General features: G+C 42.6%; 1 protein-coding gene across 4 annotated transcripts in view; it reads right to left on the bottom strand.

The window, feature by feature from the left end:
- The window catches only part of UBE2F (ubiquitin conjugating enzyme E2 F (putative)), an 87,822-nt gene extending 74,389 nt beyond the window's left edge, over nucleotides 1–13,433 (bottom strand). For 2 of the 4 annotated variants that reach the window (XM_068138022.1, XM_068138023.1), the window contains exons 1-2: nucleotides 13,319–13,433; nucleotides 10,589–10,722 (exon numbers count right to left, since the gene is read on the bottom strand). In XM_068138022.1, coding sequence (XP_067994123.1) covers nucleotides 10,589–10,706 — 118 coding nt within the window. In that variant the 5' untranslated portion in view covers nucleotides 10,707–10,722; nucleotides 13,319–13,433. Of the gene's footprint in view, nucleotides 1–1,909; nucleotides 1,940–10,588; nucleotides 10,723–13,314 lie in introns of all 4 variants that reach the window. The other 2 variants (XM_068138020.1, XM_068138019.1) reach the window with 2 other exon arrangements.
- Nucleotides 13,434–19,186: the final 5,753 nt, after the last annotated feature.

Here is a 19,186-nt window from a genome sequence, read left to right as displayed (position 1 = left end):
CAAGCTTTACTGAAAGCCTCACCCAAAAGCCCATGAAATGTCTATCCAGCTGTCATGATGAACAAGTTTCTTCTGAGTAATCAACTACATGCATTAAAAGCAAAAGTTATGGAACAGCATTACAAAGCAAACACTGTTTTTATTCTCAGACTAGATGAATTTAAGAATAGAAAGGAGAACACAAGTGGGGGGAAAAATTAAACATCAATCTGATGAAACTAGACAGTGGTTTCAGTTCAACAGCTGCAAGCTCACAGCATAACAGCCTTTTGTTTGCATTTGATGACAAAAACCAAGTTGCACAAAACTGGCCTTTCTTGACTATGACAGAGACAAGCTGTCAAGCTGGCACTAGAGGATGTGTATATCCATGGATACATTAGAATCTATGTCATGCAGCCTTTAGCTTCTTAACCCATTGAGCTGTCTGTTTTTTTCCGTAGTCCAAGAGCTACATTTCTGAGACATAGAGCCTATTTGCCTGTAAAAATAACTAGAGCTGTCCACAAACCCTGGTAATGCATTCACATTGCAGTAATGACAAACCCTGATGTGTCCCACTATCAAAGAATCTAAATGAAAAAGTTTAACAGAAGTTAAAAATCACTGAGTAAAGTCTCTAGAACTGCCTCAAAGAAAGATGTGGATACAGAAAGGAAGTGTTAAATAATGACTCTTACTGCCCTCCCTTTTTGCTGCTTCTGTTCTGTACTTTTCCCTTTGGTATTCCTTCCATCAGTCTGGACACTGAAAGACCTGACTTTTAAGATCTGAGCATTGATCTGGATTTAGAATCATTAGCAAGTAGAAGAGGCTCATCAGAAGCAGTACACAGAAATATAATCTGGGGGGGTGGGGGGGTGGAGGGGAAATGGTAAAAGCTTTCATTAAATGAGGAAAGACTAGAAACATCCCAAGCTACCTGCCAGCATAATCAGAGAGAATAGTCACTGCTTTGCCTTGCAGGATAAGCAGACGGACAAGACAGCGTGACTGCACAGCACGGTAACAGCCTGCACATACGCTCTGCCTGCTGCAAGCAGCTCTGCCTCTCTCCCTGCAGGGAAAACATCTTAGATTGCTCTGAAACAGGAACGTGCACCATGGGAAGTTATGTAGAGCAAGCAATAGTCTCTGAATGCACCCCTGAGCGTACCAGGCAATCACTTGTGCTTGCTTGTATTCCAAGAATTCATGGCAGAAGGATGCTGCTCTGGTCAGTGTTTGAAGGGAAAGAAAATTCAGCAACAGCTCAGCTTCACTGTCAACAATGACCCTTAGCAACATAAGCAGATAGGTAAGAACTTTACTCCCCTTTGTAAAACAGCTTTATGTTCTTCTGTCCATGACAGGACTAGGCTTTCTTATGCTGAGGAACAGAAAACCTAACTATCTCTTCTCAGCTTAACAGCAATGAGCAATTTCACAATTAACACACATATCAGGTTACAGTTTGCAAGTGAAGTGAGAAAAGCACTAGGTTGGCTTAGTATGTTTCCTGAGAACGGAGCTATTTTCTCTGCCTCTAAATCAGAATATGTTTTGAAACAGACAGAATGAAGAAAGTAAAACAAACACACACACCCCCCACACACAAAAAAACCCCAAACAAACCAGGAGCTAGGCAATAAAGGTACTCGTCAGTTTCAGGTTTTTGGGGGTTTCATGAGAGGGAGGCTACCACTCCATCAGTGCTCAAATTCAGGACCCAAAGGATCTATAATACTTCCCAAAGGACACTAAGGTCCACCTCTCTACAATCTTTTATCAGGGAGGAACAAAGCAAATCCTGAACAGCAGGGTTTTGCACAACTTCCCCTAAAGTTAACAAATATCATTAGCATTCACACTTCAATCCAAACACCTAGTTTGATGATCCCTTACCCTTTATAATGCATGCTATACTTACAAGGTAAATTAGCTTCAAGTTCTGCAACCTCTGTTGAAAGAAGGAAAAAAAAAAAGAGAGAGATAAATACTGTTACTTATGCAAGCATAAAGCCATTCTTGAAGACCAAATTGGCAGATCTAATTTAAGCCACCCTGTAAATCACATTTTACTTAAAAATATAACTAAGCTGCAAGGGAGTTTTACCTTGAAATTTCTCCTTAAGCCATGCAATTCATTACTAGAAATGCTCATTTGCCCTGCAGAGAAGGCAAACGTATCCTGCTGTGATTAGGAGGTTCAGCTCTGCCAAGACTGAAGCATCAAAGCTTCTAATACACAGAGCATTGGCATTTCAAAAGGCATATCCAAACTTGCCTACAGAAGGCACTAAAACACATAGAGACAGAATGTCAGAGCCTGCAAAATACAAGGGCAGAAACCCCTCAAGGATCCAGGTGAGAGTCCTGTGATGAAAACAAGCACAGGAGGTTCACAGCCTGCATAAGCATCACTACTCTCCAGCACCTACTGCCAGTGTACTTCTGCCATCAGCTACACAGGGCCAAGGTTATGAGCAGCTTTTGTAGGGAAGCCTCCAAACATGATGAAGTGTCCTGCCCACTCAAACAGCTACTGAAATCCTAATTCAAGGGCACCGTCATACTAGCTGTGGTCCTGCCTGCAGAAACCAGCATAAGGAACACCAAAGGAACAGTGAAAGACAAACTTCCATTTCAGGCACCTGGCGCTGCAACGTGCACTAGTTAGTGAGAAAAACTACATCCACTGAGCAACTTCCCCCAAACCACTGCACTGCTGAACAAACTCAGCAGCATTAAGAGTACTTTGCTCCTGTGCCTGCTGGATATTCCCCCTGGGGGCACAGCTTGCTACAGACAGGCACTTTTGTTCAATTGTAATTGCTTTTTATTGTATTTCCCATGCATAAAACTTAGAAGCTACTCAGAAAAGAAATACCCTGATACAGTTGCATAGCTGCTAGGAAGAGAAGTGTATTCATGAGCTCTTTCTCTGCCACGCTGCTTTCTCTTGAAGACTCCCTGCCTTCTCCCTTTTTTGTGTACATTTTTGAAGTCTTACTTTCAACTACCTGTATTTCACAGAAGTGTGAATGAGATACATTGATATACTTCCTTCTTCTAAAGTTCCAGGGAACTTGATATTTTTGCATTTCCTGTAGTCTTCTTTCCCCCATTTGATTTCTAACTTTACTTTCTGGTCTGCACAGACCTAGCTCTTTCCTAGCTTTGTTTTTTGGAGGGGAGCTAACAACACGTAAACAGATTTCAACACTAACTCTCAAAAACATACACCTAAAGAAAACTGCAATTCAATTTAGGATACAGGGGGTGGTTTCTTGGCACAGAATTCAAACTGATCTGATTACAGTTAAGAGCTCACTAGTTCCCCAGAACTTTTCTTGTATCGTTGCCTACCAGACCTGGCTGGTCTCTGCAGTGTTTATGTGACTCACACTTATCTAAAAAGTTCACAACTGCACTCTTTACCATCCCTTACTCTGCACCACTACAGCAGGCACAGGTGATTTAACCAAAAGAGTGAAGAACACAGTATACTGTGGCCCTACTTTTGCTGAAGTTTTCCAAGAGCACTGTCTTTATAACATACCAAAAATGTAATTTCATTTATAGTAAGAGAAGATATGACCAACTTCTGAAGGCTGCAGCTATACAAACCCATCATAAAAGTATTCTTTCACCCCTTTCCCTCTGAGCTCACCAGCCTTTCATATTGGAAGATATAACTAATCTTCTCCAGAGGGTACAGTTTAGGACATGGCTCTTATTTTAAGGTGTTGACTGCTTTCCTTATTGCTTGTGCATTGCTCAGCTTTACGAACCCTGCCTGCATCTTGCTTCAGTTCTGAGAAAAGGGCAGTGGAGAAGAGAAGCACCAAAGGACACAACACATTCAAACCCAGCAATGGCATGGCTGCAGCAGCTCTGCTGAGCTGGGGCCTCACTTCTGCATCCTGCAAGGTTCAGTAGAGAATTTACTGATCACCACAATTGCCTTGAAGTATGAAAAATGTCCTGTGATGCATTCACACTTGTGTTTCCTTGTCTTGGCACAAGAATGAGTGGGTTTTCTTGTGAAAACATGAAAATGAAAGTGCTCACACCCACGAGCAGGGGACAGCGCTGTACTCTTTCTTTGAAGGTGTGCAAACATGGCAAGGCCACCGTAACTAACACACATGAAAGTTTTGTGACCTAAAACAAGGTCCCTAAAATTAAGGATTCTATCAACTCCACCAAGAAATCACTGAAACTAAGAACAAAGGAACTTTCTAAAGAGAAAAAAAGGTAGAGACATACTTCGACCTACATTTTTAAAGCAACATCAAGTAAGGCAAGAGATGTTACTATTAACTGTGCCATATAAATACTGGTAATTAACAAGAGCTAGCACATTTAATGGGCCAAAGCTGCAGTGTCTATGAGTTTTACAAATTCCAAGACCCTTTGGCAGTAGCAGTCATGACACTGAAATCACCTGTGCATTTTCTATCTGTCAGGACGCTAACATTTTAACCACATTATCCAAGCTCCATTAAGATTCTGATGTTTTAAGTTATGTAACTTCTACTAAAATAATACCACTGACAGGACTATTCTCCATAAGAAAATACCCTTTCTACAGACTGCCAACTTATTGGCTTGTTTTAATCTCTAAGGCACTGAACTTCAAGACCTCCAAAATCCTCACTAAATTAAAAGGCAAACTTCATTTCACATATTTCACTTCATTTCATCTTTCTGGCCTTCTCTATCAAAAAAATACAGTAACTACAGCTGAGCAGTAAAGAAAATCTTTTCATAGTGCTTTGTAGACAATCAGTATGTGTGTCACAATCCACAGTCAGGATCCTCACTGTTTCTTAGCATGCAGAGACAAAACAAACAGATAACTCAAGTCTCTGAAATAGCGTGTGAAAGCACTTCAGCACTGCCACAGGAAAATGGGTGCTCATCAGTGCCCACTCAGCCCCAGCTTAGAAACACCATGAGCATCTGAACCTCCCTCGTAGTCAAGAAGCCTTATTGCCAAGAAGTGGCAAAACGCAGAGTACTGCAAGGCCCTGCACCCACTCTGATAAGCCATCTGGGGTAGGTCTGAAAGGTCCAAAGTGCAGACACATGCCAGAGCTTCTGCAGGATTATAGAAAGACAACAGACCCTCAGGTGCAGTCAGCCCAGGCCAGCTCCCTACCAGCCAGGCTGGTGTTCCTGAAACCTTATGTGATCTGTTACAGAGCACACCCAAGTGGCAGATATATTTGCAGAGTCCTGCTTTTGATACTGGACTGCTTTAGCAGTTACAGATGATCCTTTAAACCATAAAAACAGTAAAAAGGCTGTTGAATTTAAACCTACCACAGACTTGTGAATGAAGAGCTGAATGCAAACTGATTATATCTCAGAAGCAGCTTAGGATCTTTTATAAAAAAGGAGAAAGCCAAGCCTAACACAAGCAACCAGAGCTATTTTATGACTGATTTCACAAAAATAACTCTACCTACCCATGACAATTCTCAGGATGTATATGGAACACAGACTCCTGATATGTGAAGGTTTATGAGACACCCACATAAATGTTATATTCAATAATATACAGACTACAATCACATTGTTCTGCTCCTTCCTCTACCCCGTATCAACAAGTCAGAATACAGAAGTGCTTTGTTTATTAGCCATGCCACATCAAGTCAAGCCATATGCTTCCCACTGGGGTTTGTTTTTAAGTACACAAAATGGAAGTATTATTGCCTCAACTGAAATGAACATTTTCATCCACAGCAATACTAGTTTCTGTGGTTTTATCAAAAGATTTCTTCCTGTTTAGGTGGATCTTTAATGTACATCTTTAACTGCCAGATATTAAATACCTTGACATACTGACAAAATCTCCATTTTCTAAGTATTAATTCTAGCTGTATAATTCTGTTTGCTTCCTAATCCATATCCATCTATCTTTATAGCTTTCCCTGCTTAGCTCCAAGCTGTACAACAATACTGTTCTGTATTAGAGGTCAAACAAGCCCCCAGTACTTCCAGTATTTCAATAAAGAGATGTATATATTTTCTTTCCACTTTCTAACATTCTGATTTTGAATTTTTGGGGTGGGTTGTTTATTGTTTTAAACAAGGCACCATCAATGCACATGCTCCAGCTTCTATACACTGTTATAAAACTTAGAATGCTGACATCAAGCCACTGTGGTTGCAAATCTGTAATTCTGCAATGTATCACTTCATACTTCAGGTACACTGAATAAATAAATAAATAACCCAGAGGAGCATGATCACTTCCCTTCTCCTGCTGACCACACTGTTCCTGATCCAGGCCAGAATGCTGTTGGCCCTCTTGGCCACCTGGGCACATTGCTGGCTCATGTTCAGCCTCATCAACCAGCACCCCCAGGTCCTTTTCTGCCATGCAACTTTTCAGACACTCTGCCCTATGCTTTGCATGGGGTTGATGTGACCCAAGTGCAGCACCCAGCACTGGGGGTCCTGTTAAGCCTCATACCATTAACCTCAGCCCATTGATCCAATGTGTCCAGATCCCGCTGCAGAGCCTTCCTACCTTCAAGCAGTTCAACACTCCCATCCAATTTGTTGATGCCTACAAACTTACTGAGGAAGCACACAATCCCCTCATCCAGATCATTGATAAAGATATTAAACAAAAACCACCCCAAAACTGAGTCCTGGGGAACATCACTTGTGATAGACCACCAATTATATTTAGCTCCATTCACCACAACTCTCTAGGCTCCAGCCAGGTTTTCAACCAGCGAAGAATACACCAATCTAAGCCAGGAACCAACAGCTTCTCTAGGAGAAGTTTTGCCTGGAAGAGACCTTTAAGATCAAATCCAACCATTAATCCCACATTGCTAGGTCACCACTGAACCATGTCCCTGAGCACCACATCTGCATGCATTTTTAATTCCTCCAGGGGTGTTGACTCAACTACTTCCCTAGGCAGCTTGCTCCCTTGCACAACCCTTTCTGTGAAGAAGTTTATCCTAATACTCATTCTAAATTTCCCCTGACACAACTTGAGGCCATTCCTTCTCATCCTATCACCTGTTATTTGGGAAAGATCAACCCCCCACCTCACTACAACCTCTTCTCAGGGAGTTGTAGAGTAAGAAAAGTCCTTTTATGCCTCCTTTTCTCCAGACTAAACAACCTCAGTTCCCTCAGCCATTCCTCTTAAGATTTGTGCTCTAGACCCTTCACAAGCTTCAAATTCCTACTTTGTACTGTAAAACAACACTAGACACGTAAGCAAAGTAACTACTCAGAAAAACTAACAAAGGGCATAGTGGGGAAAAAGGAAACTTGTGACCATCACTAAAGACAAGGACAGCACCTGATGACACTCAGCTGATAGCTCACATACTTCCAGTTTTAATGAAAGTATTTCAGATACTGACTTGGAATTTTCTTCCCATTCATATAGTACAGACAGCTAACATAGTATCTAAATTATCAGTTATTTTTCCTCCTTCAAGGCAGCAGTTTGCAGATACATAGCAGGTTTATGCTAAACCTCTAGAAGTCTGTATGCACTGTCTACACTTATCAGTGGCTGAGGTCACAAAATGTCATGGATGCATTTACTAGTCAGTGTACACAGTACATCTGAGGACTTCAGGGTTATCAGCATAGCAACACATTCTTCAAAGAGATCCTGTAATGCCTCCCTGGACAGGACTCTCAACACAAACAAGGCTGTTTTTAATTTACCTCCAGATAACAACCAGACACTCTCTTCACCTGGGCAGTGTCTCTAGTAAAACTGGCTGACATCTGTCTGCAGACTTTAATAGACTAGCACCAGTTTACTGTGGGTCCGGAATAAAATCAGGAATAGGCAAGTATCTCTACAGCACAGCAGCACTTGAGCTGGACATCAGCTATTCTGACCTTGGTTCATACAGTAGCACCAGCTCTCAAGGCTGGAGGGATTTAGGATACTGTGCCAATAATCACTCTGAGCTAAGCTTCCAGGACAGCACACCACATGTGGAGGACCACTCACAGATCTGCCACCTGCTGTTCTCCTATTGAGTCAGGAAACGACTTACCTGCAGCCAAGATGGATCCATGTGTGTGCTACAGAAAGCACACAGCTATCACTGAGCTTTCCTAATGTATATGACTGCAGTTCCTTGTTCTTTCAACTCAGAGGCTTTATACAGTACAATAAAACCATCTCTACTAACACTGTTAAGAGGTAGAATTCAAGCATCATAACCTCAGCACAGCTGCTGGGACAAACAAAGATCGAACATGCCAAGCCTTTTCTCATCTCCTCCCCTTCCTTCCTTACTGATGACCAGCATTTCTTTATTTTGTAGAACAGATAATCTTGTAATTCACAACTGCTGGGAGACTGACCTGAGCCTTTCACTAACTGTGCAACTGTCACCTGTTAAGTCCATCAGTACAACCACTCTTACACCTCCCTCCTACATCCAGTAGAACAGTCTAATAGAGTTTCATACAATCAGGCAGTAAAAGGCACCCTCATTGTATGCACCCCTTTAGCAAGCAGCTGTTCTCTTCCCACCAAACTTATTCCTGCAGATCTATACATGACCTACAAATGCTATCAACATCAGAAGTCCATTTTGACTCAAGCTCTCAACACCATAGATGCTGCTGGACCAAGTTCTATAAACTTTCATAACTGGATGGTCTGCATTGAGCTTAAGTAGTAACTCAAAAGAGAATATCCCAAATAAATCTTTTTCATACTCTCACTTTCAGACTAATTATGCTGAACTGCTCTGTTTCTACTGTCAGGTCCTACTTTGGTTCAGAATCCATCGTAAGCAGACTGACAGCTCCTCCTACAACTCTTTTGGGAAAGCCATATGATGCAACTTTCACACATGATCAGATCACAATCTAGCACACACAGTCATCAGAAGAATGCCAGCAGTGACCTGCTTTTAACATGTATCAGTTTGGGACTCAATCCATTCAATACTTAGCCTGCACTGCTTTGCTAATGGTAGCTATAGCAATCACAATGCCAATACTAATTTTCTATAGCTTGCATTCTTTCCTTCCCCTGCAAACTAAAACCCAGTAAGGTTTTAGTCATAAAAGCAAAAAACCCAATTGCTCTAAAGGTAGTGTAAAATTTATTATGACACCATGCACTGTACCAGGTATTGTAATTGAAGTGTATTTCTATTACGCTGCTATTCTGCCCTCAAATCTACATCTGAAGGTTAGTTTAAATCTCAGATTATATATATATATATATATATTTAGTCATTTGGCTTTGTAGTTTAGCCTGGCTAAAGAGCTTATTACTCCTGCCTGAAATCTTTTCCCCTCAGAACTGGAGTTAAATGAGGATTTCCAAACTGGAAGTCTAACTTAAGCCCTTTGCAAGAGTTACCACATAAGGGTTTAAACTGATTAAAACTCCCTGTCCTTTCAACACCACAAGTTTTCACAGAAAATTGTGAGTAACATTCCTACAGTCTAGTTGATGCACTTCTCAGTGCACTGAGGCAGGAGCATTTGCAGTGAAACCTCACTTCAGCATGCAGTTACATGGCAGAATCTACCCTAACTCAGAAAAGCTGTATGTCGTGCCAGAGTTTGGGCCCTGTCATTCAGGCAAACATACCAGTGTCTGTCTCAAGTTGCTCTGACCCAAGAGTAGGAAACGTGAGTTTCCTTGGGTTGGCATGAATCCTAATAGTGACAGCTCACACATTTGCAGCTGTCTGTTCACTATTGATCATTTTCAGCAGAAACATCAACCTAAACAATATCTTCCTTGCTACTAGATTGAGCATTAAAACTACCAACCAGAGGGTGTAAACCTGAGTTTAAGATCATAGTAACTGCAAAGTGTCATCACTTAGATTTTTTTAATGTAAGATTACCTATGCTGCAGGGAAAAAAAAAGGCATCAAGAAAGACCTGTCCCAAATTTTACTATAAAATAGTTTAATTGTTGTCTCACAAACAACCTTATTTACCCAGAATGTAAAAAGTTTGTTGTGGGTTTTTTTTCCTCCCACCAATGACAAGCCAGTTAGTAACAACCTACAGTAACCTTCCTAGAACAGACCATATCATACTACAAAAGTGAGTATTGGCTTTTTATCCACAGCTTCATATTCAACTTCTAAAGATTCCAGGAGTACAAAAAAAATACCTCTTTGCATTGTTTTTTAAAGCTTTTTAAAGTCCATTGCCTCTGATTTATACCATTGAAGATCACAGATCATTGATGTTACTTTTGGGACTTACTTTCCTGTCACAGAGAGCTACAGTTTTGATTTAAGAAAAAACCCAAACTGCCTATCTATTAAGTGATTTTTTTTTTAAATCACTTTTTAATTGATGACACATGCTAGTGATGGAATAATTTTTCAGCAGAGTAAGGAGGAGACTTTTTTTTAACATTTTGCAGTATTCAATAAGCGTTCCTCAGGCAATGAGCTGTTGGAGATTTGACATATGCCAATATACACCCTACAATATAAATTCTGTGTTAAGTCACGAGCAATACTTCTGGAAATCATTTTATGTGCAATTTCGTATTGTTTACTGGCAGCACACCTGCAAACATAGCCCCCCAGGATATTTAAATGGAAGTCCCTTTCACCTTTAACAAGTAACTTGTCTCGAACAGACACCCTCCGTGTTGAGTCAGAAGCTGGATTGGATGCACGGGGTCTTCTGACACCATCATCCCGCTTCAACTTGCTTGCCAGAGTTAGCATTACTGCTGTCTTCAATCTAGAACACAAATATTTACAACAAAGTCAACTGTCAAAACTAAAGCACTAAAGGGAGGGGAAGTACAAAATCAGGTTACAGTTAGTTCCTTATTCCACAATTACCATCACATACTTAGCAATGCAGTCAATATGACAAAAATAAAGGCAAGGATGGCCTAGAGTACTTGAAGAATAAGAGTTTCAGATGCGAATACTGAGGGAACTAGAGTATCTTAGGACAAGAGCAAGTTCAGTTTTGCTGGAGAAAGGTCAGACTTTCATCACTGTTTACAAATCCATTTCAGTGCACCATCTCCTGCAATACATCACTGCTTGACATCGCTCCTTCAACAGAGTTTCAGTGAAAACACTCCTGCCAGATCTCTGGACAGACAACCTGCTACAACCATTCTCATCCATACTGTTAAAAGAAAAACCTTTTGAGATGATTAAGAAAAAAAAAAATACACAAAGAGAGAGAAGGGGGAGGTACTCTTGGAACAATTGTCTAGCACTAGGAAGTGATCTTTGAGTGAGCTACCAGGACAGAGGAAAGGAAATTAATTTAAACAGCAAATAGGGCCATTATTTCTGCAGCTGCCCAGCAGTAGATCTTCACAGTTAAAGAAACAGTGAAGGATGTTAAACACAGACATTTGTTAACTGAAGAGGGTATTTTGCTGTGCCAGTCCACCCTCATAGAGGATAACTGCACTGATGAATTACAATAAAATGTGGACAGAATGCCAAAGGCAATGTCATGGCTTAATACATTTCAGCACAACTCCTAGTTGAAGGTAACCTGTTCTTCTCAATATTTTGGCCAAAACCAACATAATGCTAACAAGATCCATACCCTTTAGGCACCATCATAACTGATGGTAGGAGAAAGGTTTATCCTTCAGTCATGCTGAGTTAATTAAAACAAACAAACCAACCAATCAACCACCAATTTGTTGAAAGTCAGCATAAAGCCTTCACAGGAACCAGTTTGCAGAGATGACCAGACAGGTATGATGCAGCAGTTAGGAAGACATGAAACATGCTCAGGTAACATCAGCCCTCAGAGTATCAAAAGGAGAATCAGCTGAGATATTCACAATGCAGAAGGCAAAGTCCAGTAAAGCACCAAGATGAAGACAATCACACTATAAAAACGACAAGATGTGATTAAAAAAAAAAATGTATCTTGGTCAGCTTCAGTTCTGTATGTCTGGATGTTTCTTTCCTTCACCGCAAACAAGCCCTGAAGTGACATTTACCAGGTCCACAGCCACAGCAGTTACTTCGCTTGTTCATTTCATAAACCAGGAGATAAGCTTCTGGCCTGCCAATCTACCCACTACATTTGTACAAGTCAGCTCCACTGCTTTCCCAAGGTTTGAGAGAGCTGACAGATTTATCCCAAACACCTAGCTAACACCACAACACCAGTGAAGGAGCAAGAATGAGAAATTAAACCACTTACATGACACTCAGATATGGAGAAGAACATAATAGATAAGTGAGTTGCAAAAAACACCTAATAGTATGAAACTCTGGTAAGACCTACAAGCAAGTCAAATTCTCTGAAGCTGACATGGATGCGTGTTAGCTTCAAGACACCTATTTAAAAAACCCCAAACCACACAAAACACCACCAACAAAAAAACAACAATAGAAAAACCCCACCACACACACAAATCAAACCCTAAAATTCAGTAAAATTCCAGTTTGCTCAGCTGAAGCATACAGTAGGCTTTTTCCTATCACTACCCCAGAGAAAGGGAGACAAAACACCCCTTTTTTTTCCCCCCTGGAAAAGCAAGAGCTTTTTAAAGAGGACAGATACTGGATACTAGGGAAGTAGTGACACATGCTCCTAAAAGGAAACAAGGAAAAAAAAAAACAAAAACCAAAACCACAAACATCCCCTCGACCCTTCCCCCCCAAAATAAAAAGCAATAAACTGCAGACAACACCCTCCTCTCCCACTCTTTCAGGTGTCACATGAAATCAACTTCAATGTGAATTAAATATCTAAATGTCTTTATAGGTCTGTTTCCTCAGTCTTTATCCTAGAAACGAAACAGGAGTGTGACCAGTGTGGAAATGCTATGATTCTATTGATTCTGTGATGTATCAATGGAGCAGAGCGAGGAAGCACCCAAAACTTGCTAACCGCAGGGGGAAAGTAAGGCTTTGCCCCTGCACGGCACCGGGAAAACAGGAGACAGAAGAGTGCTGTGCTTATCTATAGGGAAAGGCAAGAGAACCCCGGAATTGCTCCAGCTGCCTTGCGAGCGGAGGAAGGAGGGGGGAGGAGGGAAGGAAGGGGCAAAGGGCCGCCCTGCCCCACTCCGCCGTCGTTACCAGGAAGCCCTTCTTCAGGGGGACTCGCTGTGCTCCTGCGATGGAGCAGGATCAGCTGGAGGCAGGGAGTGGTCCCGAGGGCCCAGCGGAGTTGGTCCCCTCCGGCGTCGCCGGGGTCCTGAGGCCTGGCGTGCCAGGGCCGCCCCGGGAGATGTTGGAGGGGCAGCAGGTCGGGGTGTGGAGGCCCAGGAGCTGGGAAAGGCCCAGGCCTGAGCTGACGGGGTTAGCCATGGCCCAGAGAGATTAGGGACGGCCTTACCTACCTGAGCGCGGCGTCAGGGCCCGGCTCCCGCGGCCAACACCATCCCCGGGGCTGGCCCGGGGCACGGGGAGGCGGCGCAGCTCCTCCCTCTGCCCGCCCTCCCTTCTTGTCCTCAACGGCGGAGCCGGAAGTGGGCGGGGCAGGGGGCGGAGCAGCATTACCGGTAGCGCGATTGATCTCGCGAGATTACAGCGGGGGCGGCATTTACACAGTTCTCGCGAGAGTTGGGCTGACAGCCGGGCAGGTTATGGGACGCCGGCGGGTCGGGTGTGTTTTTCGTGCAGCGGAGGAGTTCTAGCCTCGGGGGTGGCTGGTGGGTCCTGGTACCTCATGGCGAAGGGGACCTGCTGTGCCTGAGGAAAATCATCCCCCTGCCAGCGGGAAGGGCCAAGTTGCAGTAGTTAGAGACCTCACTTGCTTTAGTCTACACATTAGTGCCTGCTTAGTTTCATTAATTTACTTTGTACCTGCCAGCACCATTTTAGTGTAAGCAGATTAAATGTATGTGAAGGACTGATTGTAAGTGCATTTAACGTTGGAGAGAAATGGCTTGGATTGCATGACTCTGACTTGACCATTGGAATCTTTAGACTCATAAAATTGTCAGGGTTGGAAGGAACCTCAAGGATCATCTAGTTCCAGCCCCCCCTGCCATGGGCAGGGACACCTCACACTAGATCAGATTGCTCAGAGCCACATCCAGCCTAGCCTTGAAAACTTCCAGGGATGAGGCTTCTGCCACCTCCCTGGGCAACCTGTTGCAGTGTCTCACCACCCTCATGGTGAAGAACTTCTTCCTAACATCCAATCTGAATCTACCTATTTCTATTTTTTGTTCCATTCCCCCTAGTCCTATCATTACCTGACACCCTAAAAAGTCCCTCCCTAGCTTTCCTGTAGGGCCCCTTCAGATACTGGAAGGCCACAATAAGGTCTCAGAGCCTTCTCCTCCAGTCTGAATAGCCCAAACTCTCTCAGTCTGTTGTCACAGGAGAAATGCTCCAACCCTCTAATCAGCCTCATGGCCCTCCTCTGGACACATGAAACTCATGATCAGATCATACCAAGCTGTAAAACTTAACTTTTTTGAAAAGTGTTCTACTATTTGTTAGTTTCAGGTGCATAAGGGAACTGTAATTAAGGTATTAGAGAAGCAACTGGGTTAAAAGACCAGACACAGGAAAGTTTAGCAGACACCAATTAAAACACTCACTGCAACCTAAGCATCCATTGCAACAATACAGCTTCACTAAAAAATAAAAATTAAAGAAATAAATGGAATTTACCTTGGTCAAATCCAGTCAAAAGAGTGCAGAACTGCAACTTGAAGGCTTTAAATGTCCTTCACCACTTACAGTTGCTCATGCCTTGATCTGCAGCTGGAAAAAAAAGGTAACCAAAAGACGGGAGAACAAGTACGCATTTAGAAAAACCTGCTCTCTACTCTGGCTTCAACAGCACAGGAGGCAAGAAGGAAACTAAAGGGAAAAAAAACACCCAGTGTATGTATATGTGCTGATGATGGCTATAAACAGTGAACATGGCAGTCCTTTTCCTGCCCTAGCTTCATGGCTATGCCACAGACACAGCAGCCAAGACATCCAAACATTGCCAACTTTAAGAGGAAAAAAAAATCTCTACAATTATCTGAACCTCTAAATCCTAGGGGTGTTTTCTGATTGCTGATTACTCCAAGTGCATAGTGATCCAGAATGAGTCTATCAGCTAGCTGCAGAGATTCAGGAGACAGCTACGACCCTGGTGTTGCACCTTGCACCAGAGGTTGTCTGTTCAGATCTTGCCACCTGCCTCCTTCCTGGCATTGCCACAGCAATGGGTCTCTGGGCCTTGACAATCTCCCTTCTCCTCTGCCAACTAGATGGGTACTATGTTTGTGAGCAACTCAGACACTAAATGTCTTAAAAAAGCTTCTGTGTGATTCTGCATCCAGATTCCCATGCCAGTGCAGCTAGGAACCAGGGAGATGGCCTGAGGATAGTTATACTTTCAACAGCAAACAGCTGCTGTGAATCCTACAACATAGCTTTGTGTCCCCATCCATGGGGATACAGGGTCAAAAAAAGGTTGCAAAGTCAATCTCAGCCCCAGTATTTCTTGGCTTATTTGCCTTTTAATAGTGGCATCCTGAAAATACAAACTTGAATATTCAAGATATTGATGAGTTTTTGGCTGGTATTTTTTCCTCTTCTGAAGCACACTGCCAAAGTCCTAAATTGCCTTGCCCTAACAACAGCTAAGCTGCTCTTCAGAGAAGCCAAGGAATGTTCTTCTGTTTTATCTTCAGTTATCACCAACTGTTCTTCCTTTGTCTGTGGTACAGCAGTTGAGTGAATATCTGGTCACTGTGACCTGTGCAGGGATTAATAAAATATATTTACAGGACAATTCATAATGGTGCTGTCAAGAAACTGCTTTCTCCTCTGAAGACTAATTAAAGCTGACCAATAGTGTCCAGAACAGTTTCCTTGCACCCTCTGCCAATTCCTTTTATTAGTGATGAGCAAAATTCAGCATCTGATGTTCGGGGACCTTCTGAATTACTCAGAAAACTCCATTTTCCAACAGCATGATGTCTTTGAAAATCAGGTCAGTCTAATCCCATGGCCTGGCTGTTCTTTTTCTTCAGACACTGTTCTTGTAAGTCTAGACAGAGAGACAGCAGTGCCATTTGCTGGAAGCGAGAGTCTCCTCTTTCTAGTGTGCTCCCTCTCTACCCACACATCATCTCGGCTGGGAAAAACTAAGTGAAGGTGGTTTATAGGCACAAAATGTGTATCATAAGTGATACATGGTGCATCACACACTTCCCACTGCCACATTTTCTCAACTCACATTTATCTATTTATTTGTTTTGTGTTTGGCAAGATGGGTTTTTTTTCATAGTCTCACCCCCTTTTACCTTATAGACTTGAGGAGCATAGTGCAGTCTACTCCTGAAGCTCATCTCTCAGTTCCCCAGGCATGAGGCCGCAAGGATCTTGAGAAATACTGTTTGCTTGAAGAGGATCTTGATTTTTCACAACTACCAATTGTTCTAGGGCAAATTCAAATTCCTTCAGTGAAAACTTCCCTGGGGGGGAGAAAGTTCTTCACAGAGAGATTTGTTAGCCATTGGAATGGGCTGCCCAGGGAGGTGGTTGAGTCACTGTCCCTGGAGGTGTTCAAGAGGGGATTGGACGTGGCACTTGGTGCCGTGGTTTAGCAGTCATGAGGTCTTGGGTGACAGATTGGACTTGATGATCCTCGAGGTCTTTTCCAACCTTATTGATTCTATGATTTTAAACCAGGCACTGCATCGTGTGTGTGAGTCATCAAAAGAAGGTATTTCAGAAGGTGGTGCTGAAGAAGCACAAGTCTCAAAGGTTCTGCACCTAAGGAAATAACCTAAGGAAATAACCACTGGCCAGAGGACACTATAAAACAATTTCATCATGTTACATCTACACCTGTGTATCACTTAGTACTTAAAAGCACTAACAACTGGGTGAAAATTGCTAATAGTTAAAGCCCACTCTCTGCTGATGCAGATGTGATGGACTATTTTCTTTTCCCATCACTGTGCCTGTGACTTGGCAAGCATTTCATCTTTCACACAGCAAGAATTTGAGCAGTTGCAGACATCACCTGGTGTGGCAAACAAACCCAAGGTTTATCCTCTGTTGGATTCCAGGCAATTACCCAGCCACTTTCCATGACCCAGCTGTGACTGTTTTTAAAACTAGAGAAGATTAAACAAGCATCTTGCATTTAAACTGTCCCATCATTTAATGATTATTTATGGCTTCTCCCTTTTGTTCTTTTTCTCATACTTTTATTTAACACATACATCCTTTTGCTGGAGATGAAGCAGAGGAAGTCTGCTTTTTGTTAAAGTCTCAGCTTCTGCCTTAATGAGCAATTATGGAATTTCTCATATTGTGAGCAAAGAGAGATAGCTATTATCCCAGCTCCCTTATGGGTTCTCCAAACACAGCTTTTCTATGCTCTCACTTTAAGAACACTATTTCTGTATCCAGACACACTCCATCTGCTGGAAGATGAAGTCCTGGCTGCTCATGTTTTGGTCCCAGCATTTGCAGCCTCCAAAGAGATGCTCATTCTGTGTTTGTACCCGCATGCTCAAGCAAGCCAGGACAGCTAGGATCACACATTTTGCCTACAGAAAATGAAGAGGCCTTAATGGAGAAGGGTAAATGATCTTACAGCTTAATACAAGGAATGGTTAAGCTTGGGTTTAAGGCTTTTTGGATAAGAGATCTGATTTTAAGTACAAAGATAAACACAATAGGATAACACACCATTTGCAGTGTTTAAACAGTGAAGAACTGGAAGAAAATGTCCTCACTAATACTCTTTACTTTTTCACCACCTTTGTTCCTTCTTTGATTTTAACTTCTGCTGGCTTTTTCCACTCCCTCTCTTAAATATGGACATCTGCTTTTAGGATGAAATCATTGTAGACTCACCTGTCACACCAGACATGAAACTGTCTTTGGAGTATCAGAAAGAAAAGGCTGCTGGGCAGCAGTAACTATGGCAATGGTGGAGTATCATAGCTGCTAGTTTGTAGTTTCATCTCCCAAGGAACAAGTAATGGGACAGGAGGAGGTGGCCTCTGGTTGTGCTGGGAGGTAAAGGGGGTGGGGAGAGAGTGTGTTAGGTTGGACAGTAGGAAAGATTTTTTATCCCAAAAGGGTTGTCAAGCCCTGGAACAGACTGTCCAGGGCAGTGGTGGAGTCTCCATCCCTAAAGGGTTTTAAAAAGCCATGTAGATGTGGTGCTGGAGGACGTGGTTTAGTGGTGACCTGGTTAAAGGTTGGAGTCAATGATCTTCAAGGTCTCTTCCAACCAAAACAATTCTGCCATTCTGTGATATGCCAAGACAAAGTGAATATGACTGATGTGAACCACATGAGATCATTGCCACGTTTTGCCTTCTGCACACTTCAGCTTGCATCTGCTGCAAGCCATTTGGAAGAGCAGCAGACTGCTGTAGTTTCATTGTGGTCATGGTAGCAATATCAAAGCTTTTTCTCCACACTGCTTTATTAAGGTCATATGAAAAGGGGATCTCAAGAGGTCTTGCAGCAACAACTGCCTTCTTATTAGTCAATAAAATTGGGCATTACTGTGGACAGCAGAACACTGAAGGAGAAACATGCCAGGAGAAGACTAAAACCAGCCCCATGGGCTGTGTCTTGTGATGATTACCAAGGGGCTGAGATTTGAGGCATACTTCATAACAATCACACAACCCTCTGATTAAAATCAATGTACATGTCTGGATGCTGATATCTATCAGAGAACTGCATTGACCTGGAATTTAGTTGCTGCTTCCCTTGGGCTCTGTTAAAAGCAGAGAAAAAAAACACCAGAGCAAGGTACAAAATCAGATTAGAAAGTAAAGTTCCACCTGCAAGGCTAGGGAAAAACAGACAAACAAACAAATAAAAAAAACCCACACTGATTTTATTTGGTTTTTGAAGGCGTGGGTTTCTTGCCTAGAAAATTCTAATCCTGGTGTTTGAGTATTCTTCTCCTTCCATCTCCTAAAGTGTAGTCTGCCCCATGGGGTTACACATCCATGGTGATCGCAGCCCCCAGTGACAGCCTGTACTTTGGAGATGGGGTTAATCTTAAGTTCCAGTGATCCCCCACCCTCAACAAAAAGATGTTACTCCTCATGTTTATATGGAACCTCCTATGTTGAAGCTTGTGACTATTACCTCTTAGGGGGGTGGTGGATTGTGGCACTTGGTGGCATGGTTTAGCTGATGTTGTGGTATTAGGTCATAGGCTGGACTTGCTGATCTCAGAGGTCTTTTCCAGCCTCAATAATTCTGTGGTT

This window comes from Melanerpes formicivorus, unplaced genomic scaffold (genome assembly GCF_026170545.1).
Source record: "Melanerpes formicivorus ecotype bairdi unplaced genomic scaffold, bMelFor1.0.p_v2 SCAF_5, whole genome shotgun sequence".
In the NCBI taxonomy this organism is placed as follows: Eukaryota; Metazoa; Chordata; class Aves; order Piciformes; family Picidae; genus Melanerpes; species Melanerpes formicivorus.
Note: the sequence above shows the minus strand (reverse complement) of the source record. Positions and strands in the feature narration are given on the sequence as shown.